Raw genomic sequence first — 27,609 nt, 5'->3', positions numbered from 1 at the left:
AGAAAATGCTAAATCTTAGTGGTCTAGATTCTTAACTACTGTAAACAAAGAAAATACTGCTAAAATTGTGAAAAATTAATATCTTTTTCAACAAAGAGGTCTGCATTAATTTTTGAGTATTTTTTGATCCTTTTAATATTTCAACTATATCCTTTTATTATTCTTTACTTTGTTCTTTGTCTTCAATATTATTTGTTTTTTTATATTCAGTAATGATGTTAGGTTAATCCAATTTTTATTCCTATTTATTATCTTTTGAACCCAGATATATGCTTTAAATGCTTTGGTTATCAGATAAAGACTAAAAGTTCTAAACTTTTTGGTTGTTTATATCATTTTCTTATTATTAAATAAATAATTTACTTCCTTGATAATCATATTCAGGTCTTTTTAGGTTTATATTTGATTGCGTAGCTCTTTAAGATTATTATTTTTAATGCAAGTAATTTATAAAAGCAATAGATTCCTTTTATTATAATTTATCTGATTCTTATTTTTATTAATTTAGTTGTAGTTGCTATTATTCATCTGTAATTTTTAAATCAAAATTTTCAAAATTTACTAAAGATATTGGATTGATTTTTGACATAGATCCTACAAATGTAATTTTATTCTTAGAATCTAGCTAATTACCATAAATACAGAGTCCTATTTGGATTAGTGTAACAGAACTCAGAATCCAAAATACAGCATACTCATAGAATGTTGTAAAATTAGAAATATTTTATATTCCCTATGAACCAAATGCAGTTTTTAAATTTTTATTATCAAGAAGATCTTATAAATCTTCGGCTATAGTAGTGGGTTTTTGATCTTTACATAGACAAACATATGATCCACTTAGTGTAGATTAAATCAATTTACAATCTGATTGATTCCAGTTTGATTAAGATTGTTGCTACAAGCAAGTTAAATTATATTTTGATGGTTTTATATTCGAAAATTAAAGAGTAAGAGAATTATTAAGCCCTTAACTAAAGGTATTGTTTACATTTTAGATAGACGGTTTTACCACAGGATTTATAGAAACTTATATACCAGGAGTCGTGTTTTAAAGTTAATTTATATATGACTAAAAGCCTTCAGTATTAATAAAAGGGTTATAAGAATAGTTAGTCAAGACAACATTATAAATGTTTGAATCATTTTATGATGGCTAGTTTAAAATAAACATGTATTTTTAAAGATTCTTAGATGTTATTTACTCTGTGCTTATAGAGATTAAATTTCCTTGTAATTAAAGGTCTCCTTAATTGGGAAGGGTAATGTTGTTTAATAGATTTCCTATTTAATCTGATAAATCCATTTGTTGTTGCAACATGGTTTGATTAGAAGAAAGGGATCTAAAAGAGTCTTATGATGCCTCTTGGGTAGTTGAGTTCAATATTTTAAAGCAATCAATCAAATTCTATAGAACAATATCGTTATTATTAAATAATTTATTATAATTCTTTTAATTTGCAATTTTTTGCTGTGAGTTTTGCAAAGTTGTATTAACATATTCAAGGACTTTATAACTTTAGGTTTGATAATTATTATTTATGGAAGCTTGAAGAGCTGCTATAATTTTATTTCCATAAGTAGACAAAAAAGAATTACTTGAAAGCCTATTTGAATAGCTTATACAGTGCTTACGGTCAATTTTTACAAAATTATTTAAATATTATCTATACTCAATTCAAGTATAAAACCCTATATCCATATACCGTTTTGTAGAGGGAGATTTGTTCTATGAGTTCAAGATTATAGAAATGCATTGAATTATAAGGTTGTATGACTGAATATTGATTATATTAACAAATTTGTATATCTTTCTATTTATATGTAATATTAAATATTTTTTGTAAAAATTCACCGTAAGCACTGTAATTGACTATACTAACAATTACTTTCTGAAGTTAATAGAATCTAGATTGTAAAGAGCAGTGTTCTTAGATATTTCTTCACCAATAATGCATAAATTAATGAGCATTTAATTTACTTTTATATTTTACTATGAAAGCGCCGAACCTATTAAACTCAATAATGTCTGCTCATCTCCCTAGAATGGAGAAATATTCACTTAAATAGTAGTATTAAAGACAGCTAAGTAAGAATCCATAGCTTGACCCATAATTACTATATTTCCTGAAGGGAGATTGGTAATAATTTTGGACTGTAAACTCTAATCCTGTAATTATCTTCTTAGGATATTCTATGGGATTTAAATTTCTTTTAGTACATCAGAGGTCTGGTTATAATAGAATAATTAGTAAGTTATAGGATTATTAAGGGCTACGCAACCATTAAATTGAATAGTGAATTAGGTAGTTAAAGCCTAACCGCTTGAAGGAGTAACAGAAAGAACGCAATTTGAAGGAGGTAAGTTTATATTAAAGTTTGTTACACTTAAACTAGGCATTATATTGGCAGGATTATATACAGTAAATCTGATTTGAACAATTAGATTATCTGCTTTTATATCAGAAAAATAATCCCAAATTCTAAATTTAAGTTTATAATAATCAAATTTAATTACTCCTACAACTAAATTATTGTAGAGAATTGCTCCAGCATAAGTTAGAATGTCCGAAGGTACATTTGAGCCATAAATAAGAGTTGCATGAATATCTTCGTTTATGTTAATCTGTTATAATTACCTAGGGTCATCAAATACAACCAAGAGAGGAGGAAGATCTGTCTCTGCAAAAATAATTAAAGAGCTATACTAGGAAGTTCTAGAATCTTTAGATCCTTAAATAGTGAAGCTGAGGATTTAATAAGGGTTGAAAGTACCACCATCGATTGTAATATTCTAAGTATTTTATGGTACATAAACTTCCTTTTTATATGTGTAACATTAGTTATCCCCATTTTATACTTACAAAGATCTGCAATGCCAACTTAGTTGTATTCCTTGTGAAGTGTTAGGATCTTGAATTTCATAATCTCGTGCCAATCCAATTAGAGTAAGATTGTTTTTATAATTAACAAGCATATCAGATCCATTTTAGATCAGAATCTAAATTTATGGTACCGTGTAAGCTACAGATAAAGTATTTGTACTACTAATAGATGCATCGCTACTAATTTACACAGAAACCTAAAAAATATTAAATAATTAATAGTTAATAGAATAATAAAAATAAATTTTACCTAAATATCTAAATTTGTACTAGTAGGTATAAGATAAGGTTGTATTTCTAATTATATTTATTGATCATCGAATTTAGTTAAATTTTTGTTAAGAGAAGGTAAAACTGATGAAGTAATTTAGATTTCAATCTAATCTTAAAAAAATTGAATCCCATTCAAATCACATGATTAGATAGTAAAAAAATATGTGATTTACAAGTCCATATACCTATTGAATTAAATAATATTAATAAAATAAAAATAATAATTTAACAAAAGATAAAATTATGTTTTACTTATTATTTTTTTATTTTTCTAAAAAAAATATTTTTTTGTATTTAATTTATAAAGATATTAATTTAAGTTATGGATATTGGGTGGGATAGAATGTAATATAAAAAAAAATAATTAATATATTATTTAATTTGCATCTTTGATTAAACATTTTTTATTTTTTTCTTCTATCAGGTTCGAAACCTGTTTCAAAACCTTTTTTTTATTTATTTTATTTTTTTTAATATAATATTAAATAATATTTCTTATTTTACTGAGTCTATATTTCTAACTCGAGAAATAATTTTCTGAAAATAGCTATATTGATTTGCTAAAAAAATATATTTTTTAAAAATGAAATAAAATAGAATTAATTAAATTAATGAAATTTTATTTTAAATAATAACAAGAAAAAAAATAATTTTATTGTAGAAAATATGTTAAAATTAGCCTTTTTTACCTATATATTGGAGGTTATTTACTTTAAAATGGGCTAATAATAATTTGCTTCATTTATTAATATTTGGTTGTAAAAGACAAGGTGTTGCTTTAAGAGACTTTGAGAGTGTAGGCGATCTTAATAGATATGTCAGTATTTACGGGAATAGTTAATTTTGGGATAAACAAAGTAAAACTTTGATTATCGTTAGCTGTAGTTATAATATCTAATAAGGTCAGCATAACTATTTAACTGAAATTTTATGGGTTAGATAATATCCATTTTATATTTAAGAAACCTCTTCCTGCATCATTTTATGGTGTTTAAATTTAGAATTAGATGTCATTACAAGAATTTACAACTTAATTGTATAGAACATTCACTTAAGGAGTAACTGGTTGTTAAACATAAGAAATCAGATAAATAGTATCAATTTTTGAACTAAATCCTTAGAATTAAAGTATCTAAGCAGTGGTAGTTATAGTTATGACTTAGTTAACCATTAAATTAGCATCTTAACCTATTTTTAAGAATTAATTATATTAATATTTAATCCATTATTTAATAAAATATACTTAATGTCACAATGATTTATGATAAACTGATAGAGCATGTACTAGAGCCTAGCAAATTTAGAGTATCAGAGTCAAATATTTAATTGCATTGTAGTCCAGGTATAGTAACTAAATTAATTCCGAATTCCAGAGTTAATGTTGGACTTGAGTTTGAAAAAGTAGCCTAAATAACTGCTATATTATTATAGCTACAATAATAAAATTTGAGATTTCTACTATCTACTTATAGTCCGGGTTAGGGCTAAGGTTCGCATAAACCATTACTATTAAGCTGCATTCCAGGATAACAATCTTAACACTTGTTAATTTAAGATGGAGAGCAAGATCTACAAGTACTAGGGCAATTAAAACAACTGTTGTAAATAGTCTAAATACATAATTAGCAAGTATTATTGATTAGTTAATAGTTATTAGGGCATATTTAAAGACATTAAGATTAAGACTAATTTGGATAATCTTTAACAAGGTAGTAATTATTTATACAGGTTTTGCAGCTTACTGAGTTATCATTACAAGTTTAACAAGGAGAAGTACAAGGATTGCATATATTATTGTTAATAACACCGTTACATTAACAAGAAGCATTGTTAGCATTCAAAGTGAATCCTGTAAAACAAGCCGTACAAAATGTTGCTGTGTTGCAATTGCTGCAATATTACATACAATTTTGGCAAATACCTTATGAATCAATATACTGGCTAGGTTAGCTACATGATGGATAGCACTAAGCTGAACCATTAACGAAAGCGAAAGTATAACCACTATCACAATTTGTACAAGTATTTCCATTAGCACATACATTGCAATGAGTAAGACAGGGTTAGCAAGTTTATTATGAAGAGGCATCTACTACTTTCGAGTATTATCTTTAACCGCACTTTAATACACACGAACCACTGATAAGATCGTAGCCGCTTTAGCAAGATTGGCAATTCCCCGAAGGACAGTCACCCATACAGCCAATCGGACACTATTAAATATTTTAAAACAAAATGATTACATCTAAAAACTAAATACATAATAATATATTGAAATTATCTAATTAAATAATTAGTGGCTATTAAAATGGCTAAAAAATAAACTAAGTTGTTAAAAAGTACAGCGAAAATAAATTAATTTTATTAAAAAAAATATTAAAACTAACAGATAAAGTTCTGAATAAAATAATAAGCAGGAACTTTGCTAGCATTTATTTTAAAAAAATGACTTTGAGTAAAAAATAACTTCTAAAAAATGAAGAAATCAATAAAATTTACTTTGTAGTAAAAGAGAACCTATAGATTTGAAATCGAAATTAAAATCACTGTATTATTATCAACCAAACTAGTAAAAATAATCGATATTGAACTAAATTTATTTGTTTAGCTAGTCAAATCTATTTTTGCGAATACATTTACATAATATACACTGCAAGCATCTATTTATTGAGAAAAATCTTACGAATTGAAAGATAGAGTTTATTACGCTTATGAATTCCAACTTGAAGTAATATTTAATCCCTAAAATAACTAAGTGGTATATAAATCAAAGCCTATGTATATATTATTTATATACTATAACATGCTATCTCCATTAATCTCAAAATTTAAGTTTGGATAATTATAATCGATTGCTTAGATAAGATTCGCACATTAAGGTTATCTAATATTAGCATGTGCATCAATGAAACTACTATTTAAATTATATGCCCTTAGTTTATACGTGGTTTTATTTTAAATTTAAGTAGCATTGAAAGTTGTAGATGTACTAATTTTGCAGGAGTAGCCTAAATTTCATTTAAGTTTTAATAGTTGGTTGCATTTATAATTTTAGAATTTAAAATTTACCCAAAGGTGCAGTAGTTGGTTTAGTTTTTTAGAGAAGTAATGAGCAATCCTATGCTTAGACTATTTTTAAAGCAAGCAAAATACCTATAAATATTTATATGTATCATTAATTTAATGAATAAAAAAGAAAGATTATCCTTACAAAATATTAGCATTTTTGCTCAAAACTTAGATAAGCTTGATCGAAATTAATTAGTGTTATTTACTAATTTAATTAATTGACTTTTTAAAGTTTTCAAAGAATTCTTTCTTAATAACTATCAATTATAATTAATTTCCTTTTGATTTGTTTCTATTTTTGATTTAAAGTAGCAAGTTAATCACTATTTTTTACAGAAATTAATATGAATATAATTTACTTTAATTTACAATTTAAATGCAATATATATCACTTTTCTTATATATATAATTAGTTTCTTTTAAATTACTTCTAAGGAAGATACAAAGAATTTTAGCAAGAATAATTTACATTGAAACCATTAAAAAAATAATCAATCAATATTCAAGTATTAAATTACTCTCTCAAAATCTTCATTAATATTTGGTGGTTCTATCTTTTTATTGATTTGAAACCATACATTAACTCATTATTTATTTGACATATTTATTTTATAGCACTTCCATTTCCATGAATTAAATTATAGCTCATGCACACTTAAACCCAAGAATTAAATTCATTTTTAAGCTATAAATTATTTTAATATAAAAAATACTAATTTTGTAATTTTATCCATTAAATATTATTTTTAAATTAAATCTATTATTGTAAATTAGTTTATAGCAAAATGCCATTCAAAAATTCAGTCCTTTGTATGTCACTTATTATGAAATAGATTTTTTAGTTATTTATTAAAAATTTGATTTTTATATTTTATAATAGAATTATTATAGCACTTTGCTATTTTAAAAAATGGCTATTGCTGCTAAATAGCACATAGCCATTAGGTTTTAAAAGTTAAAATAAAATATCATTTTTAATTTTTTTATATGTATTTATGAATCAAAATTTGTAAAATGAGGGCACAATGGAATATTTTAAGATTTAAAAAAGGAGGGCAATTATATAAAAAATAAAATATATTTTCATTATTTTGTGATGTAATTTTTTTTTAACTTATTTTTAAAAGAAAATAATGGTTACCAAGCAAAATTTTTTAAGAACTTAGGGTAATCATCTAATATGGTTTATGTTATAGATATTTTCATCTAGTTAGAAAGAGAGTTATACATTGTACTTAAAACTTACAATAATATTTTAGATTTTTGTAAGGTAATTAATTAAAATGTTAAACTTTCATATCTAAAACCAAACAAAATACAAATAAAAATATAAAAATTATTTATTATCTTTTGAATTGAGATATATTCATTAAATGCTTAGGTTATCAGATAAAGATTGCAAGTATCTTTTTCTTATCATTAAACAATAATTTACTTCCTTATAATCATAATCAGGTTTTTTTAGGATTGTATTTGATTTAGTTTCTCTTTAATTAAGATTATTGTTATTATTACTGTAAATAATCAATACCTTTTTTTATTATTTATCTGATTCTTATTTTTATTAATGTAATTGATTGTAGTTGATATTATTCATCTTCAATTTTTTAATTAAAATTATCAAAATTCACAAAGATATTGGATTATCTTTTGTCATAGATACCACAAATGCAATTTATTCTTAGAATAGTGCGTTTTACCATAAACACAGAATTCTATTTCGATTTATGTAATTGAACTAAAATTTCAAAATATTGCATACTCATAGAATGTTTTAAATTTAGAAATATTTTATATTCCCAATGAACTAGTTAGGCTAAATAAATCAATTTACAGTCTTAATGAGTGTATTTTGATTAAGATTATAGCTAAAAGCAAATTATATTAAATTTTGATGATTTTATATTCAAAAATTAATGCATAATTAAATTTTTTAATCCTTAACTAGAGGCGATATTTACAACAAGATTTATAGAAATTATTTTATCAGGACTTGTTTTTAAAGTTAAATTACTATTAGAAGCAATCAGTTTGAATAAAAGGATTAGCAGAATAGCTAGTCAGTACAGCATTATATATATTTGAATTATCTTATTGTGGCTAGTTAAAAGATAGCATATTTTAAAAGATTCTTAGATGTTGTTTATAATGTACTTAGAGATTAAATTTCGTTCTATAGAAGTTCTACTGATAATTTTGTTAAAAGTAGATTTCCTATTTATTCTGATAAATTCATTTGTTTTTGCACCATAGTTTGTGATAAAGTATAGCTAATAAGCCACTAAAATATTAATGATGAGCTTTAGGTAGTAGAATTCAATATTTTAAAGCAATCAATAAAACTCTCATAAAAAATTTCGCTATTATTAAATAATTTGTTATGTTTTGCTTAATTAATTTTCACTTTTTTGTTGTGAATTTTATAAAATTATGGTAATTTAATTAAGGACGCTCTCTTTAACTTTAGGATTGACTTGAAGAGCTGCTATAATTTTATTTGCATAGATAGTCAAAAATAATTATTCTAAAGTATATCTTTTTAGCTTATAATTGCTTAGAGTAATAATTACTTTTTTAAATTAACTGAATCTAGATTGAAAGAGCAGTCAGTATTCTTAGCTATTCCAATACTAAAGCACATAAATTGACTAGATTTAATTAATTTTTGTACTTAGATATTAAAGAACTGAATCAAATAAACTCAATAATGTCTACCTTTGATCAGAATCTAAAATAATGATAGCGTATAAGGAAAAAATAGATTATTTGAACTAATAATAGATGTATCACTGATAGTTTACACAGTGGCCTAAAAAATATTAAATATTTAATAATTAATACCTTTAAAAAAATTATATCAAAATTTATATTAACAGCTATCAGATCAGACTGTATGCCGTATGCCTAATTGGATTTAATTTAAATTATTTAAAAGTATTTTATAAATATAGCTGTTTCTTCCTGTACTTGAAATATCACAAATCAACCATTAATCATATCATGATTTGTGATATTTCAAATGATTATTATATTAATTAATTAGTTAATTAAATATGAACATTTTATTGTTCTAAATCTTAATTAATGTCTTTTTATTTGATTATAAAATGCTTAAGAAAAATAATCAAAATACAAAAAATAAAAGTTTTTAAAAAAGTCTGAAAATGAAGTAAAGTACTTGGAAGGTGAAAAATTTGCAGTATAGAAGGAAGGTTTTTTCTACATGCTGATTTAAAAATGCTCCGATTGTTAATTCTCATATATTTTTGTCTTTTTTTATAAAATCTATTTCAGATTTTTCCTTTAAATTGTTCTTTAATTTTATTTTGTGATTATAATAGGTTTTAGGTGGTGTTGGGTGAATAGGTAAAAATGAGGAATTTTTATTTTATTCATTTTTTAGATGAATGGGAATCACAAGAGTTAATTAAGCTAAATTTTATTAATCATTATGAATATTCATACAAAATATATGTGATTGATTAACACAATTTTTGAAAAATGACGTATAAGTAATTTATATATTCATTTATTATCAATTAATTAATTACAATCATGAATCCATCAATATTTAAAAATTTATCGAATATAATTTATATTATATCAAATCATCAATCTATCAAACAAAAGATAAAAAAGTCATAATTGTAAATAAATTTAAATAAAATAGTTAGAATTTGCTTTCGTATGATATTAACTTTAATAAAGAAAAAGAAGTTTATTTGAATTAAAATATAAAGAAATAAAGTTAAAATAATTCAAATTTACTAAAAAATATATAATACTTACTAATACTTAATAATAATAATAATAATAAAAAGTAAAAAAATCTAGAATAATTTCTTTTTTAAATTTATGTTTTTCTAAATTTTGCAATAAGATCAAGTTTTTTTTTAGAGCTTTGAATCAGAACCTTTTGAGGCAAAAAATGATCATTTGGTTTTTCAGTTTTTGAGAGAAGCTAAAATTCTTTCATCCAATTCGTTAAAATTTCTTTTATTCGTACATTTATCTAAGAATCTCTTCATGTAATGTTGCTATAATTTCTCTGATTGTGAAACGGCAAATTGCTTTTCATAGAAACTCAGTGTAGTGTCATTTTCTTTATTATAATAGAATTAATTTATAATAAATATATCAAAATATACATTTATGTTTTTACCAAATTAATTAGGATCTGATTCTAAATCATCCAATTACTAGTCTAAAAAATGTTGCGAACAGCCTATAAGTTACAGCGCTACTAGCTGATCAGGGTCAAAGACAAGCATGATTGCTTTTTTCAAAAACAGAATATCTTTAACGAAGTTCATGATATCCAATTCTTTATTTATTTAAGACTCGATTTGTTGGAGCTAGCTTTTTTTGAGTCCTCCAACCAGCTCTTTCTTCTTCTTGAAAAGTCTTTAATTTAGATAGAAAAAAATTTTTTAATATATAAAAAATGAATTAATTCAAATGAAGTAAAGTGAAGTACCTCGTTTTAAATATAAACTGGAGTAGTTTATCAGATAATTTTTTATTATGGATGTTTTCCATATTTTTCATCTTTTCTTCAATACTTTTGACTATTTAGGTGTTTAGACTGGTACTTTTTTTAATTTTTTGTTATAGTTTTGATTAATAAGTTGAGGGGCTGACTAAGGAACTCTATTTTTTAAACTAGGATTGCAATAAGCTCTATTTGTTAGGAGAAAACTCATAATTTTCTTCTGTAAATTAATTGCGTAATAATTCTCCATGGCCTCGCTAATATTCCTAAAGCACTGAGTCTTAGACTTAATAAAACTTATTAATCTACAAATTTTGCTGTTATGAAACATTATTATTTTCATGATTTGAGCAGTCATGTTGAATTTTATTTGATAATTCGTCTAACTATGCTGCTACAGCTCCAAAGCCTTTGTGTTATTGGTTATCTTTGTCAATTTTATTAATATTGAAAGGGGAAACAGACTCTAAATCTAATGATTGCTTTTATTTACTACTAAAAGTAGGTACAGTAATTTTTCTGGCTGGTATTGTATTATCAAGTCTCTTAACTTCTTCATCTTCTTCTCCTCTACCTTCTCTTCCTTCTATTGCTTATGTTCCTTATGTTTAGGTTTCCTTTTGCTATTGTAGATATTAATTTTCAGCAAATACATACTCATTCTTCTCAACATATTTATCCTCGTCTTTCTCTTTTTCTGCATTTTAAAGTTAATTTTCCTTCATAATTTGCAAATATGTGTCTTGGTATTGATTTTTTAAGAATAGCATAAAAAAATCCTTCTTGATTGAAAACTGAGACACAGATCTTCCTAAAATACCTAAAAGCATCAAAAAAGTAAAGATACTGTTGATGAATGAGAATACTTAAGGTAGGGATGGATATTAAATTTAAATTTGTTAGACAATTTCATCCATGTAGAGGACTAAACAGCAGTAGCTAGAGATTCCAATATATTTTGCAGCATAGGTTCTATCGATAGGTGAATCTGATTGAGTGTAAGAGATAGGAGAAGAGTAAAGAGATTGAGTCTAAACAATTAACCCTTATTTCACAGAGGTAATTTACTTTTGAGTTTTCATTTAGGTAACTATTTATTAGTTAGCAATTGTATAGATCAAAAAGTTCCTGTAATTGTCTTCGTTTTATTATGTTTAGGTGTTATACTAAGATGTTAGTAGCTTAAATCTCATAACAGCGTTAATACCATTGATCATATTGTCTATCTCTGTTTATGTTGCACAATTATCAGGAGCAGTAGTTTTCAAATCGTCAATATCTAAACATCCATAGGTATAGATTTATATCTAAGATAGAATATTTTCTGAAGTATTCATAACAAGCGTTGTATTGCTAATCACAGATAGATCTAGGCAGTAAAATCCTAAGAGTTTAGGGTTGGTGCATTGAAGAACAGGTAGCTGAATGTAGTCAGATTTGTCTAATTTTTAGTAGTAAAAGAAAGCATAGTAAACCAAGTATGTTTTATTTTTCTAATTAGCCTCATAAATTACAGTGTTGTTACCATAATCGAACTTGAAAGCAACTAAGTCACTATTCAAATCTATGTCGATTTCACCATCTGAGATGAAGCTTTATGATCTAAAGTTAGGTTCTATTTAGTTTGTTGTATATTGCTGTATGATGTAGATAAAATAGGAGAATGTAGTTAAAATAACAAAAATGGAAAGAAGGAAACCGAAAAGGGTACCCTTCTTCATTTACTGGTTGTTGATATTAAACTAAAATTAAGATGAAAATAAATCAAATTTTGAGTAAATCATTTTTGGGACTGATTCAAGAATATTTGATATTTTTTGAAGGAGGACTGTCAATACTTCTACTTTTTTATTGATTATTTGATCTTTAAATAATTGGTTTCTTTCTTATTATTATATATTTTTTAATTATTTGGCCTGTTTTTTGTCTTTTTAAACATCAAAATTTACTTGAAATTTGAAGTAATTTCAATTAATTACTCTATCTATCAAATGAATTGATTTGTAATTTTTGCTTTATATTTTTATTTTTGCATGTTTTTCTTTATTATTTTTGCTATACAAGTGAATTCCCATCGAAAAGTCAATTCAACCATTCCTTTGAAAATAAAATATACATTTCCTTACTTAAATTTTACCTTTTGTTAAAAATTTTATTTTTCAGTTTTATGAATGAACCCTCAAACTGATTTCTCAATAAAAAGACAGCCAAAAATTATTATTAATTTTTTGCTATCAAATATATTTTTAGGAAAGCAAATATACTTTCTTGTTTTTTATTTATTTATATAATCTATTTAAATTCGTTCATTAAATTTGAGCATATTAATTTGCAATTTTTTAGGGATAGGAGAAACGAATAACATTAAATTATTTTTTTCTTAAGTTTTGAGTCTCTAAGTATTAATCAGAATTAATAAAATTTATATAATTACCATACTCATTAATTATTAAAAATAAATTAAAACAATTTTATTTTACTTTTAAATTTCTTAAAATAAAAGTAAAAAACTAAAATTACATTAAATTTATTTTGGATTTTATTTAAAATGTGACAATATCAAAAATTAATTATCTTTTAATATTAATTTAATGTAATAATTAGTTTATTATTTTTCTTTTACTTTTAAAATTACTGTATTTAATTATACAAAGTTAAAATATTTTTTAACTTTCTTCTTTTTTTGTAAGCTCTTTATAATTTTTTAAATATTTAAAAAAATAAATTAACTGAAATTAAATAAATGAATGAAGTACCTCATTTTAAAAATAAACTCAACTAGTTTATCAGATAAATTTTTATTTTTGATGTTTTCCATATTTTTAAACTTTTCCTCAATACTTTTGACTACTTAGGTGTTTACACTGACACTTTTTTTTATTTGTTCTTAAAATTTTGATGATAATTTGAGGGGCTGACTCAGGAGATCTATTTTTTAAACTAGGATTACAATAAGCTCGATTTGTAAGGAGAAAACTGATAGTTTTTTTCTGTAAATAAACTGTTTAGTAATTCTCCATGGCCATGGCCTTGCTAGCATTCCTAAATTACTGAGTCTTAGACTTAATAAAATTTACTAATCTTTTTTGTTATGAAACATTATTTAAATCATTTTTGTCATTTTAAATTTTATAATTTGAGCAATTATACTGCATTTTATTTGATAATTCGTCTAATTACAACCTTTAGATTATTACTTATGTTTGTCAATTTTATTAATATTGAATAGGGAAACAGCCTCTAAATATAAAAATTGCTTTTATTTACTACTAAAACAGGTACAGTAATTTTTTTGGCTGAAATTTTATTACCTAATCTCTTAACTTCTTAATCTCCTTCTCCACTTCCTTCTTTTGCTTATGTTCCTCATGTTTAGATTTACTTTTGTTATTGTAGATAATAATTTTCAGCATTTGTCTACTTATTCTTCTCTGAATATTTATCATCGCCTTACTCTATCTCTTTTTCTGCATTTTAAAGTTAATTTTCCTTCACAATTTTTACAAATAGGTATCTTGGTATGGTATTTTGGGAAGAGCTGTTTCTCAGTCTAATCAAGAAGGATGTTTTTATACTATCCTTAAAAAATCACTAAAAGCATCAAAAAACTAAATATACTATTAATAAATGAGAATACTTAAGGTAAATATGGATGTTAAATTTAAATTTGTTAGACAATTTCATCCATGTAAATGATTACACAGTTGTAGCTAGCGATTCCAATATATTTCGCAACATAGGTTCTATCAATAGGTTAATCTGATTAGTGTAAGAGATAGGAGAAGAGTAAATATTTTGAGTCTATACATTTTAACCCTTATTTCACAGAGGTAATTTACTTTTGAGTTTTCATTTAGGTTACTATTTATTGGTTAGCAACTGTCTAGATCAAAACGTTAATTGTTTTCATTTTCTTATGATTAGATGTTATACTAAGATGTTAATAGTTTAAATTTGAAAATAGCGTTCATACCATTTACCATATGGTCTATCTCTTATTAGGTTGCACAATTATCAGGAACCATATTTTTTAAATCTTCAACATCTAAGCATTCATAAATATATAGATATATCTATGATAGGATATTTTCTTAAGCATTCAGCACAAGTGTTATATTGGTAGTCACAGATAGATCTAAACAATAAAATCCTAATAGTTTAGGGTTGGTGCATTCAAAAACAGGTAGTCTGATGATGTACACTTTTCTAATTTTTAGAAGTAAAAGTAAGCATAGTAAACCAAGTATATTTTGTTTTTCGAATTAACAATTTAAAGGTCAGTTTTTCACCATAATCGAAGTTGAAAGCAACTAGGTAACTATTCAAAGTTATGTCAATATCACCATCATTGATGAAACTTTAAGATCTAAAGTTAGATTCTATTAAGTTTGTTTCATATTGATGTATGTTGTAGTAAAATAGCAGAGTGTTTTTAAAAATAAAAAAAATGGAAAGAACGAAATTGAAAAGGATACCCTTCTTCATTTACTGGTTGTTGATGTTAAATAAATTAAGATGAAAATGAATCAAGTTTTTAGTAAATCATCTTTGGTTGGAACTAATTCAATAATGTTTATATTGCTTGAGGGAGTACTGTGAATAATTAATTCTACTAATTTATTGATTATTTGATCTTTTAATAATTTGTTTCTTTCTTGTTATTATTATATATTTTTTTTATTATTTGGCTTGTTTGCTTTCTTTTTAAACATCAAGATTAACTTGAAGTTTGACTTAATTTCAATATTTGTTAATTACTCTATCTATCAAATGAATTGATTTTGGTATACAAGTTAATTGTTATCAACTATTTAATAATTAAATTATTTATTCAATCATTCCTTTGAAAATAAATATGAAATAAAATATACATTACCTAATTTAAATTTTATTGGTCACTTTTATTAACAATTTTATTTTTCAGTTTGATGAATAAACAGGTTTTTTGATAGATCAAATTTTCTTCATCAAAAAAAATTACTTCAACTGTGTATTACTTAAAATACAATAAAAAATATATTTATTTCCCAAATTGATTTCTCTATAAAAAACACAGACAAAAATTACTTTTTAAAAAAAATCACTATTTTATTTCAGATAATTTATAAATTTTGAATATATTTATTTATTTTTTGCTATTAAATATATTTTTAGATTAGCTAATATCCTTTATTGTTTTTTATTTATTTTTTTAATCTATTTCAATTTGTTCATTAAATTTGAGCATATTTACTTTAAATTTTTTAGAGATAGGAGAAATGGATAAGATTAAATTTCAAATTATTATTTTCTTAAGTTTTGAAATCTAATTTTTTTTATTAAAAACATTACTTTAATAACTTTGTATTACTTAAAATCAAATAAATAAATATTTATTTCCAAAACTAATTTCTCTATAAAAAACACAACCAAAAATTACAATTTAGCAGAAGAAACCACAATTTTATTTCAGTTAATTTATAAATTTTGAATGTATTTATTTATTTTTTGCTATTAAATATATTTTTATAATAGCTAATATCCATTTTTGTTTTTTATTTATTTTTTTAATCTATTTCAATTTATTCATTAAATTTGAGTATATTTACTTTAAATTTTTTAGGGATAGGAGAAATGAATAAGATTAAATTTCAAATTATTCTTTTCATAAGTTTTGATCCTCGAAGTATTAATCAAAATTTATAAATTTTTTATAAATACCATAAACTCATCAATTATTAAATACTAAAACAATTTTTATTTTGGCATCAAATTTTTTTTTTAACTCTAAAATTTACAATTTTTACAATTAAATTTTATATTTTGGAAAATCATAAAAACCAAGGTAATTTTTAAAAACTAAGATAATTACAAATTACCTGCCTAAATTTATGCATTTTGGGAATAATTTATCTTAATCAAGATTCATAAAATATTCATGATCTATGTAATCTTACAGAAATTAACATATTAAATGTACATATCTTAAACTAACATAAAGACAAACAATAATAAAACTTTTATTTAGAACATCACAAAGCTAAATTTTCTAAAATATCTTATATTTATAATAAACTTAATAATTTTAATATAAATTTGTTTTTAATTGCATTCTTAACTATTTTAATAAAGGCAAATATGTTAATTATAGAGACTAATGTTGATAAGATGAAGAAATCTACTCCAAACATTATAAAAAAAGAAGATATCCTTTTATTTGAGAAATCATTTGATTGACCGCTCACAATTGATAAAATTATATAATAATATAGTATAAGCAAACCTATCATAAGTAAAAAAGCAATTATTTTAAATATTTTTCTAGATTTATACAAAAATCTAATTAACGTAACACTTGCTATCAGGATAACAGAATTTATAAGTGAAACTATAATAATCTATTCTTCATTGTACTGTTAATCAAATATCGTTGATATGCTTAATGAGTGAATTATTCTTAAGTAAAAAATGGTAAATCTTAGTGGTCTAGATTCTTAATTACTATAAACAAAGAAAATACTGCTAAAATTGTGAAAAATTAATATCTTTTTTAAGAATGAGGTCTGCATTAATTTTTCAGTATTTTTTGATCCTTTTAATATTTCAACAATATCCTTTTATTATTCTTTACTTTATTTGCCTTTATCTTCAATATTATTTGTTTTCTTATCATTAACTTATTCAGTAATGCTGTTCGGTTAATCCAATTTTAATTCCTATTTATTTTCTTTTGAACTCAGATATATGCTTTAAATGCTTTGGTTATCAGATAAAGACTATAAATTCTAAACTTTTTGGTTGTTTATATCATTTTCTTATTATTAAACTAATAATTTACTTCCTTGATAATCATATTCAGGAATTTTTAGGTTAATATTTGATTGAGTAACTCTTTAAGATTATTATTTTTATTGCTAGTAATTTATAAAAACAGTCGATTCCTTTTATTATAATTTATCGGATTCTTATTTTTATTAATTTAGTTGTAGTTGATATTATTCATCTGTAATTTTTTAATCAAAATTTTCAAAATTTACTAAAGATATTGGATTGATTTTTGACATAGATCCTACAAATGTATTTTTATTCTTAGAATCTAGCTAATTACCATAAATGCAGAGTCCTATTTGGATTAGTGTAACTGAACTCAGAATCCAAAATACAGCATACTCATAGAATGTTGTAAAATTAGAAATATTTTATATTCCCTATGAACCAAATGCAGTTTTTAAATTTTTATTATCAAGAAGATCTTATAAATCTTCGGCTATAGTAGTGGGTTTTTAATCTTTACATAGACAAATATATGATCCACTTAGGGTAGATTAAATCAATTTACAATCTGATTGAATCCAATTTGATTAAGATTGTTGCTACAAGCAAGTTAAATTATATTTTGATGGTTTTATATTCGAAAATTAAAGAGTAAGAGAATTATTAAGCCCTTAACTAAAGGTATTATTTACATTTTAGATAGACGGTTTTACCACAGGATTTATAGAAACTTGTATACCAGGAGTCGTGTTTTAAACTTAATTTATATATGACTAAAAGCCGTCAGTATTAATAAAAGGGTTATAAGTATAGTTAGTCAGGACAACATTATAAATGTTTGAATCATTTTACTATGGCTAGTTTAAAATGAACATGTATTTTTAAAGATTCTTAGATGTTATTTACTCTGTGCTAAGAGAGATTAAATTTCCTTGTAATTAAAGGTCTCCTTAATTGGGAAGGGTAATGTTGTTTAATAGATTTCCTACTTAGTCTGATAAATCCATTTGTTGTTGCAACATAGTTTGATTAGAAGCAAGGGCTCTAAAAGAGCCAAAAGTATTTGAATAATCTTCTTAACTTTTTAAAAGCCTTTTACCATTATTGTTACTTTGCTACTAAAGTGTTTATGATGCCTCTTGGGTAGTTGAGTTCAATATTTTAAAGCAATCAACCAAATTCTATTGAACTATATCGTTATTATTAAATAATTTATTATTATTGTTTTAATTCGCAATTTTTTGCTGTTAGTTTTGCAAAGTTGTGCTAACATAGTTAAGGACTTTGTAAGTTTGGGTTTGATATTTACTATTTAAGGAAGCTTGAAGAACTGATATAATTTTATTTCCATAAGTAGGCAAAAAAGAATTACTCGATGAAAGCCTATTTGAATAGCTTATAATAGACTATATTAACATTTACTTTCTGAAGTTAATAGAATCTAGATTGTAAAGTGCATTGTTCTTAGTTAATTCTTCACCAATAATGCATAAATTAATGAGCATTTAATTTATATTTATATTTTTCTAAGAAAGAGCTGAACCTATTAAACTCAGTAATGTCTACTCATCTCCCGAGAATGGAGAAACATTCACTTATATGGTTGAATTAAAGACAGCTAAGTAAGAATCCATAGCTTGACCCATAATTACTATATTTCCTGAAGGGAGATTGGTAATAATTTTGGACTGTAAACTCTGATCTTGTAATTATCTTCTTAGGATATTTTAAGGGATTAAAATTTCTTATTGTACATCAGAAGTCTGGTTATAATAGAAGAATTAGTAAGTTATAGGATTATTAATGGCTGTGCAACCATCAAATTGAATAGTGAATTAGGTAGTTAAAGCCTGACCACTTAAAGGAGTAACAGAAAGAACACAATTTTAAGGAGGGAAGTTTATATTAAAGTTAGTTACGCTTAAACTAGGCATTATATTGGCAGGATTATATACAGTAAATCTGATTTGAACAATTAGATTATCTGCTTTTATATTAGAAAAGTAATCCCAAATTCTAAATTTAAGTTTGTAATAATCAAATTTAATTACTCCAACTACAAAGTTATTGTAGAGAATTGCTCCAGCATAAGTTAGAATATCCGAAGGTACATTTGAGCCATAAATAAGAGTTGCTCGAATATCTTCGTTTATGTTAATTTATTATAATTATGTAGGGTCATCAAATATAACTATGAGAGGAGGAAGATCTATCTCTGCAAAAATAAGTAAAGTGCTAGACTCGGAAGTTCTAGAATCTTTAGATCCTTAAAAAATGAAATTGAGGGTTTAATAAGGGTTGAAAGTACCACCATTGATTGTAATATTCTAAGTATTTTATGGTACATAAACTACCTTTTTATATGTGTAACATTTGTCATCCCCATTTTATACTTACAAAGACTTGCACTGCCAACTTAGTTGTATTCCTTATGGAGAGTTAGGATCTTGAATTTCATAATCTCTTGCGAAACCAATCAGAGTAAGATTATTTTTATAATCAACAAGCATATTAGCTCCATTTTAGATCAGAATCTAAAGTTTCGATAGGGTATAAGGAATAGATAAAGTATTTTTATTGCTAATTGATGCATCGCCACTAATTTAAGCAACAACCTAAAAAATATTAAATAGTTAATAATTAATAACATAATAAAAATAAATTCTACCTAAATATCTAAATTTGTACTAGCAGATATAAGATAAGGTTGTATTTCTAATTATAATTATTGAGCATTGAATTAAGTTAAACTTTTATTAAGAGAAGGTAGAGCTAATGAAGTGATTTAGATATCAAATTAATCTTAAAAAAAGTGAATCCCTTGCTAATCACACTATTAACTAGTAAAAAAATATGTGATTTACAAGTCCATATACCTATTTAATTTAAAAAATTAGTAAAAATTTAATGATAAAAAAATAAAATTATTTTTTTACTTATTTAAAAAATCATAAATATTGATTTTTTCAAAAATTATATTTTTAAAATGAAATGTTTGAAGTAACTGAAATAAAATAGAATTAAATTAACATATTCATTTTAAGGAAATTTATATTTTAAATAATTAAAAAAATAATTTTATTTTTTGTAAATATGTTTAAAATAATTAGTTTACCTATATATTGGAGCATAATTATTTTAAATTTGGCTTAGAATAATTTGCTTCTTTTATTAATTGTTAGTTGTAAATGACAAGGTGTTGCTTTAATAGACTTTAAGAGTGTATTTGAGCTAAATAGATATGTTAGTATTAATGGGAAGTGTGTATTTTGGGATTAACAAAGTTAAACTTTGAAGCGCATTTGCGCTATTTATAATAACACTTAAATTATTCAAAGTTTCTTGGTTAAAAGTTTATGAATTAGGTAATATCCATTATATATTGAAGAAACCTCTTCCTGCATCATTTTATGGTGTTTAAATTTAGAATTAGATGTCATCACAAGAATTTACAACTTAATTGTATAGAACATTCACTTAAGGAGTAACTGGTTGTTAAACATAAGAAATCAGATAAATAGTATCAATTTTAGAACTGACTCCTTAGAATTAAAGTACCTAAGCAATTGTAGTTATAGTTATGACTTAGTTAACCATTAAATTAGCATCTTAACCTATTTTTAAGAAGATATTATATTAATATTTAATTCATTATTTAATAAAATATACTTAATGCCACTACGATTTATGATGAACTGATAGAGCATGTACTAGAACCTAACAAATTTAGAGTAACAGAGTCAAATATTTAACTGCATTGTAGTCCAGGTATAGTAACTAAATTAATACCGAATTCTAGAGTTAATGTTGGACTTGAGCTTGAAAAAGTAGCCTAAACAACTGCTATATTATTATAGCTACAATAATAAAAATTGAGATTTCTACTATCTACTTATAGTCCAGGCTAGGGTGAAGGCTCGCATAAGCCGTTACTATTAAGCTGCATTCCAGGATAACAATCTTAACATTTGTTAATCTGAGATGGAGAGCAAGATCTACAAGTTTTAGGGCAATTAAAACAATCGTTGTAAATAGTCTAAATACATAATTTACAAGTATTATTGATTAGTTAATAATTATTAGGGCATATTTAAAGACATAAAGATTATGACTAATTTGGATAATCTTTAACAAGGTAGTAATTATTTATGCAGGATTGACAGCTTGTAGTTGAGATATCACCACAAGTTTAGCAAGGAGGAGTGCAAGGAGTGCATTGATTACTGTTGTTGACAAAACCTTAACATTAGCAAACGAATGAAGCACTCTAAGTGAATCCTGATAAACAAGTGTCGCATTTATTAGCTTAAGAGCATTTGCTGCAATATTACATACAATTTTAGCATGAACCTGTTGAGTCAATATACTGGTTAGATTAGCTACATGATGGATAACACCTATTTTAGCCATTAACGAAAGCGTAGGTAAAACTATTAGCACAAGTTATACAAGTATTCCCATCAGCGCATTAATTGCAATTAGGAATGCAAGATAAGCAAGATTATTTTGAAGATTAATCTTAATTTAAGTATTAGCCTAAATTGCACTATAATAAACATTTTCCACTTTAAATATTGTAGCCGCTTAAACAAGCTGAACAAACTCCTGAAGGACAAGAACCCGAGCATCCAATTGGACACTATTAAATAATTAAAAATCAAATCATTAAATCTAAAAACCAAAGACTTAATTATTTTAAAAAATTTTTAATTAAATAATATAGTTAGTTAGTTAGTGGCAATTAATATGGCTAAAAAATAAAACTAAATTGTTTAAAAGTACAACTAAAATAAATTAATTTTATAATAAAAAATATAAAAATAAACTAATAAAGTAGTGAATAAAATTATTAGCTGGAGATTTGTTAACATTTATATCAAAAAAAATGAATAGGAGTAAAAAATAGTTTCTACAATGAAACAAATCAATAAAATTTACTTCGTAGTAAGCGAGAATCTACACATTTGATAACCAAGTTTAAATTGAGCTATTGAATGAATCATAGGCACGAAAAATAATAAAAGATGCGCTAAATTTCGTTGATAAGCTAGTAAAATCTATACTTTCAAATAAACTTATTTTGAATTTACCGCAAGCATCCATTTATGAGGAAGTCAGTTGATTAGAATGATAAGTATAACTGTATGATTAATCTTAATTCCAGCCTGTTTTAATTGTAAACTAACCTGGTTGTTGATTGGTATATAAATCATAACTAATGTACATATTTTTTAAATTCTAGCTATTTCTATCAAACCATATATCTAAGCCTGGATAGTTCAAGCTATCTTGCTAAATAAGATTTGCACATTGAGGTTATCTTATAAGAATTTATGGATTGGTATGTTGGTTGCTTTCAGCTACTGCCCATATTGTATATTTGGTTGTCGCTTAAACGTAAGCATTATCGAATGTTGTTGAAGAGCTCATAACACACTCGTAGCCTAAAATTCATTTAAGTTTTAATGGTTGGTTGAGTTTATAATTTTAGAATTTAAAATTTACCCAAAGGTGGAGTAGTTGGTTAAGGTTTTGAGAGAAGGAATGAGCAATCCTATGCTTAGACTATCCTTAAAGCAAGCAAGATGCCTATAAATATTTATATAAATCATTAATTTAATGAATAAAAAAGAGATTATCCTTACAGAATATTAACATTTTTGTCTAAAAAATTTTATAAGCTTGATGGAAATCAAGTAGAGTTATTAGCTAATTTATTATCTAACTTTTTAAAGGGAATGAAGTAATTTTCAAAGAATTCTTTTGTAATTATTATAAATTATAATTAATTTCCTTTTGATTTGTTTTGTTTATTGATTTGAAGAAGCACGTTAGTTAACTCATTATTTATCAAATAAAGTAGTATGAATATAAGTTTCCTTTACAATTTAAATGCAATATCAATTTTCTTTTTACATAGTTTCTTTTAACTTATTTCGAAAAATGATAAAGAGCATTTTAAATCATTTATTTAAATCATTAAAAATGAGTTAATATCCAAGTAAAAATTACTCTCTTAAAATCATCATTAATTTTCTTTTGATTTCTTCTTATTATTGATTTGAAGCCACAAAATTAATCTTTATTTATTTATTATTGCTATTTTATACCTCTTTCATCTCTAATTTCCATGAATTAAATTCTAGCTAACGCTGACACCCAAGAATTTAATTCGAACTTAAGCTATAAATTATATTAATATAATAATTAATAATTTTGTAAATTTTTTCCATTAATACCTTCGTTTGTTTGTTATTTTTTAAATCAAATTTATAATTTTAAATTAAATAATTTATTTATTTTTTATAATAGTTTTTTTTATTATAATATTTTTTAATTTATTTGCATTTAATTTTCGGAAATTAATGCTTCCAAATTTTATATTTTGAGCAAATGTAGGTGTATCCATCCGATAAATTCTGATTTAAAAAAGAAAAGAAAAAATATTTAGGATGCAATTTAGTCATTTATATGTTAATATTTTTACAAATTTTTCTGATTACTAATAATTCAATCATTAGAATTTTAAAACCAGTAACAGTTATTTTAAGGAAATTGATATATTAATCGTTCATATCTAAAACTATCATAAAGATAAATAAAATGTTTATTTATAAAATCACAATACTAAATTTTGTATAATATCATATAATAAACTTAATAATTATAATATAAATTTGTTTTTAATTGCATTTTAACTATTTTAACAAAGCCAAATATGTTAATAATAGAGACTAATGTTGATAAGAAGAAGAAATCTACTCCAAATATTATTAAAAAAATATCTTTTTATTTGAGAAATCATCTGATTGACCGCTAAAAATTGATAAAATTATATAATAATAAAGTACAAGTAAACCTATCATTAGCAAAAAAGCAACCATTTTAAATATTTTTCTAGAATTATTCAAAAATCTAATTATGGTAACACTTGTTATCAGAATAGCAGAGTTAATAAGTGAAACTATAATAATCTACTCTTCATTATACTGTTAATCAAATATTGTTGATATACTTAATGAGTGAATTACTCTTAAGTAGAAAATAGGAGGTATAGCATAAGGTTGTATTTCTAATTATATTTATTGGTCATTGGATTTAGTTAAACTTTTGTTAAGAGAAGATGAACTGATGAAGTGATTTAGATATCAAACTAATCTTAAAAAATTTCAATCCCATTCTAATCAAATTATTAGATAGTAAAAAAATACGTGATTTACAAGTCCATTTACCTATTAAATTAAATAATATAAATAAAATAAAAATAGGAATTTAACAAAGATAAAATTATATTTTTACTTTATTTATTTATTTATTTATTTTTATTGGAAAAATATTTTTAATTTTAAATTTATAAAGATATAAGGATATTAGGTGGGGTAGAATGTAATATAAAAAAATAATTAATATTCTATTTAATTTGTTAAATTTAATTTTACAAATAAGAAGATGTACTAACCAAAAAATTAATCAACCATCATAACATAAAAAATAACGAAAAATATAAATATGGTAGAGAAAAATAAAAAATATGATTTGATCAATCTTTTTTATTTGGTTTCTGTTTATTTTAGGATAGGTAATAAATAGTATGCTATTTCATAAAATTCGATTAAAATTAATCTGTCGTATGTTGAATGACCAATACATTATTATGTTTTATTTCTAACAAATTCTCTTAAAATCTCTCAAATTTACCATTTAAAATTATATTTATTAATATTTTTGAAAAAATAAAAACCTAGATTATTAGTAATTAGGAACCTAAATTTATGCATTTTGGAGGAATTTTACCTTAATAAATACTGATAAGATTTAATTATGAAATTATTACAGAAATTAACATATTAAAGTTTCACACCTAAAACAAACATAAAGACAAATAAAAATAAAGCTTTTATTTACAATATCACAACGCTAAATTTTCTAAAATATCTTATATTTATAATAAACTTAATAATTTTAATATAAATTTGTTTTTAATTGCATCCTTAACTATTTTAATAAAGGCAAATATGTTAATTATAGAGACTAATGTTGATAAGATCAAGAAATCTACTCCAAACATTATAAAAAAAGAAGATATCCTTTTATTTGAGAAATCATTTGATTGTCCGCTCACAATTGATAAAATTATATAATAATATAGTACAAGCAAACCCATCATTATCAAAAAAGCAACTATTTTAAATATTTTTCTAGATTTATACAAAAATCTAATTAACGTAACACTTGCTATCAGAATAACAGAGTTTATTAGTGAAACTATAATAATCTACTCTTCATTGTACTGTTAATCAAATATCGTTGATATACTTAATGAGTGAATTACTCTTAAGTAGAAAATGCTAAATCTTAGTGCTCTAGATTCTTAACTACTGTAAACAAAGAAAATACTGCTAAAATTGTGAAAAATTAATATCTTTTTCAACAAAGAGGTCTCCATTAATTTTTGAGTATTTTTTGATCCTTTTAATATTTCAACGATATCCTTTTATTATTCTTTACTTTATTTGCCTTTGTCTTCATATTATTTGTTTTCTTATCATTAACTTATTCAGTAATGGTGTTCGGTTAATCCAATTTTAATTCCTATTTATTATCTTTTGAACTCAGATATATGCTTTAAATGCTTTGGTTATCAGATAAAGACTATAAATTCTAAACTTTTTGGTTGTTTACATCGTTTTCTTATTATTAAACAAATAATTTACTTCCTTGATAATCATCTTCAGGTCTTTTCAGGTTTATATTTGATTGCGTAGCTCTTTAAGATTATTATTTTTATTGCTAGTAATTTATAAAAACAGTCGATTCCTTTTATTATAATTTATCGGATTCTTATTTTTATTAATTTAGTTGTAGTTGATATTATTCATCTGTGTTTTTTTAATCAAAATTTTCAAAATTTACTAAAGATATTGGATTGATTTTTGACATAGATCCTACAAATGAATTTTTATTCTTAGAATCTAGCTAATTACCATAAATACAGAGTCCTATTTGGATTAGTGTAACTGAACTCAGAATCCAAAATACAGCATACTCATAGAATGTTGTAAAATTAGAAATATTTTATATTCCCTATGAACCAAATGCCGTTTTTAAATTTTTATTATCAAGAAGATCTTATAAATCTTCGGCTATAGTAGTGGGTTTTTGATTTTTACAAAAACAAGTTTAAGAGCCAGTTTGGGTAGATTCAATTAATTTACAGTCTTAATTTGTCCAGTTTGATTAAGATTATTGCTACAAGCAAGTTAAATTATATTTTGATGGTTTAATATTCGAAAATTAAAGAGTAAGAGAATTATTAAACCCTTAACTCGTGGCATTATTTGTATTTTAGATAAATGGTTTTACCACAGGATTTATAGAAACTTGAATACCAGGAGTAGAGTTTTAAAGTTAATTTATATATTATTAAAAGCCGTCAGTATTAATAAAAGGGTTATAAGAATATTTAGTCATAACAACATTATAAGTGCTTGAATCATTTTACTATGGCTAGTTTTAAACATACATGTATTTTTAAAGATTCTTAGATGTTATTTACTCTGTGCTAAGAGAGATTAAATTTCCTTGTAATTAAAGGTCTCCTTAGTTAGGAAGGGTAATGTTGTTTAGTAGATTTCCTATTTAGTCTGATAAATCCATTTATTGCTGCAACATAGTTTGATTAGAAGCAAGGGATCTAAAAGTGCCTAAAGTATTTGAATAATCTTCTTAACTTTTTAAAAGCCTTTTACCATTATTATTACTTTGCTACTAAAGTGTTTATGATGCCTCTTGGGTAGTTGAGTTCAATATTTTAAAGCAATCAACTAAATTCTATTGAACTATATCGTTATTATTAAATAATTTATTATTATTGTTTTAATTCGCAATTTTTTGCTGTTAGTTTTGCAAAGTTGTGCTAACATAGTTAAGGACTTTGTAAGTTTGGGTTTGATATTTACTATTTAAGGAAGCTTGAAGAACTGATATAATTTTATTTCCATAAGTAGGCAAAAAAGAATTACTCGATGAAAGCCTATTTGAATAGCTTATAATAGACTATATTAACATTTACTTTCTGAAGTTAATAGAATCTAGATTGTAAAGTGCATTATTCTTAGTTAATTCTTCACCAATAAT

General features: G+C 23.9%; 8 protein-coding genes across 8 annotated transcripts; all 8 read right to left on the bottom strand. All coding sequences in view use genetic code 6, as the record gives it.

The window, feature by feature from the left end:
• Positions 1 to 87: 87 nt before the first annotated feature.
• TTHERM_000860431 (hypothetical protein) lies at positions 88 to 636 on the bottom strand (the record flags this gene model as incomplete). The annotated part of the gene is made up of 1 exon (XM_012797869.1): positions 88 to 636. One exon carries the CDS (start codon positions 634 to 636, stop codon positions 88 to 90), a length of 549 nt encoding a protein of 182 aa, XP_012653323.1.
• Positions 637 to 2,462: 1,826 nt separating this feature from the next.
• TTHERM_00860430 (REJ domain protein) lies at positions 2,463 to 4,205 on the bottom strand (the record flags this gene model as incomplete). Its single annotated transcript, XM_001017010.3, has 4 exons — positions 2,463 to 2,483; positions 2,528 to 3,182; positions 3,332 to 4,126; positions 4,186 to 4,205. 4 exons carry the CDS (start codon positions 4,203 to 4,205, stop codon positions 2,463 to 2,465), a joined length of 1,491 nt encoding a protein of 496 aa, XP_001017010.3.
• A 5,966-nt stretch (positions 4,206 to 10,171) lies between these two features.
• On the bottom strand, positions 10,172 to 12,440 carry TTHERM_00860420 (AMP-binding enzyme family protein; the record flags this gene model as incomplete). The annotated part of the gene is made up of 3 exons (XM_001017009.2): positions 10,172 to 10,329; positions 10,390 to 10,631; positions 10,705 to 12,440. 3 exons carry the CDS (start codon positions 12,438 to 12,440, stop codon positions 10,172 to 10,174), a joined length of 2,136 nt encoding a protein of 711 aa, XP_001017009.2.
• A 361-nt stretch (positions 12,441 to 12,801) lies between these two features.
• TTHERM_000860415 (hypothetical protein) lies at positions 12,802 to 14,089 on the bottom strand (the record flags this gene model as incomplete). The annotated part of the gene is made up of 2 exons (XM_012797868.1): positions 12,802 to 12,856; positions 13,476 to 14,089. The coding sequence occupies 2 exons, from the start codon at positions 14,087 to 14,089 to the stop codon at positions 12,802 to 12,804; spliced, it is 669 nt and encodes a 222-aa protein (XP_012653322.1).
• An 803-nt stretch (positions 14,090 to 14,892) lies between these two features.
• On the bottom strand, positions 14,893 to 15,204 carry TTHERM_000860411 (hypothetical protein; the record flags this gene model as incomplete). Its single annotated transcript, XM_012797867.1, has 2 exons — positions 14,893 to 15,098; positions 15,195 to 15,204. 2 exons carry the CDS (start codon positions 15,202 to 15,204, stop codon positions 14,893 to 14,895), a joined length of 216 nt encoding a protein of 71 aa, XP_012653321.1.
• Positions 15,205 to 17,434: 2,230 nt separating this feature from the next.
• Positions 17,435 to 17,809, bottom strand: TTHERM_000860407 (hypothetical protein; the record flags this gene model as incomplete). Its single annotated transcript, XM_012797866.1, has 1 exon — positions 17,435 to 17,809. One exon carries the CDS (start codon positions 17,807 to 17,809, stop codon positions 17,435 to 17,437), a length of 375 nt encoding a protein of 124 aa, XP_012653320.1.
• An 816-nt stretch (positions 17,810 to 18,625) lies between these two features.
• On the bottom strand, positions 18,626 to 18,931 carry TTHERM_000860403 (transmembrane protein, putative; the record flags this gene model as incomplete). The annotated part of the gene is made up of 1 exon (XM_012797865.1): positions 18,626 to 18,931. One exon carries the CDS (start codon positions 18,929 to 18,931, stop codon positions 18,626 to 18,628), a length of 306 nt encoding a protein of 101 aa, XP_012653319.1.
• A 6,968-nt stretch (positions 18,932 to 25,899) lies between these two features.
• On the bottom strand, positions 25,900 to 27,540 carry TTHERM_00860400 (hypothetical protein; the record flags this gene model as incomplete). The annotated part of the gene is made up of 1 exon (XM_001017007.1): positions 25,900 to 27,540. The coding sequence occupies one exon, from the start codon at positions 27,538 to 27,540 to the stop codon at positions 25,900 to 25,902; it is 1,641 nt and encodes a 546-aa protein (XP_001017007.1).
• Between the last annotated feature and the right edge of the window lie 69 nt (positions 27,541 to 27,609).

Source organism: Tetrahymena thermophila, assembly GCF_000189635.1.
Source record: "Tetrahymena thermophila SB210 genomic scaffold scf_8254627, whole genome shotgun sequence".
Classification (NCBI taxonomy): Eukaryota; Ciliophora; class Oligohymenophorea; order Hymenostomatida; family Tetrahymenidae; genus Tetrahymena; species Tetrahymena thermophila.
The sequence above is the reverse complement of the archived record's forward strand: the minus strand, read 5'-3'. Positions and strand labels throughout refer to the sequence as shown.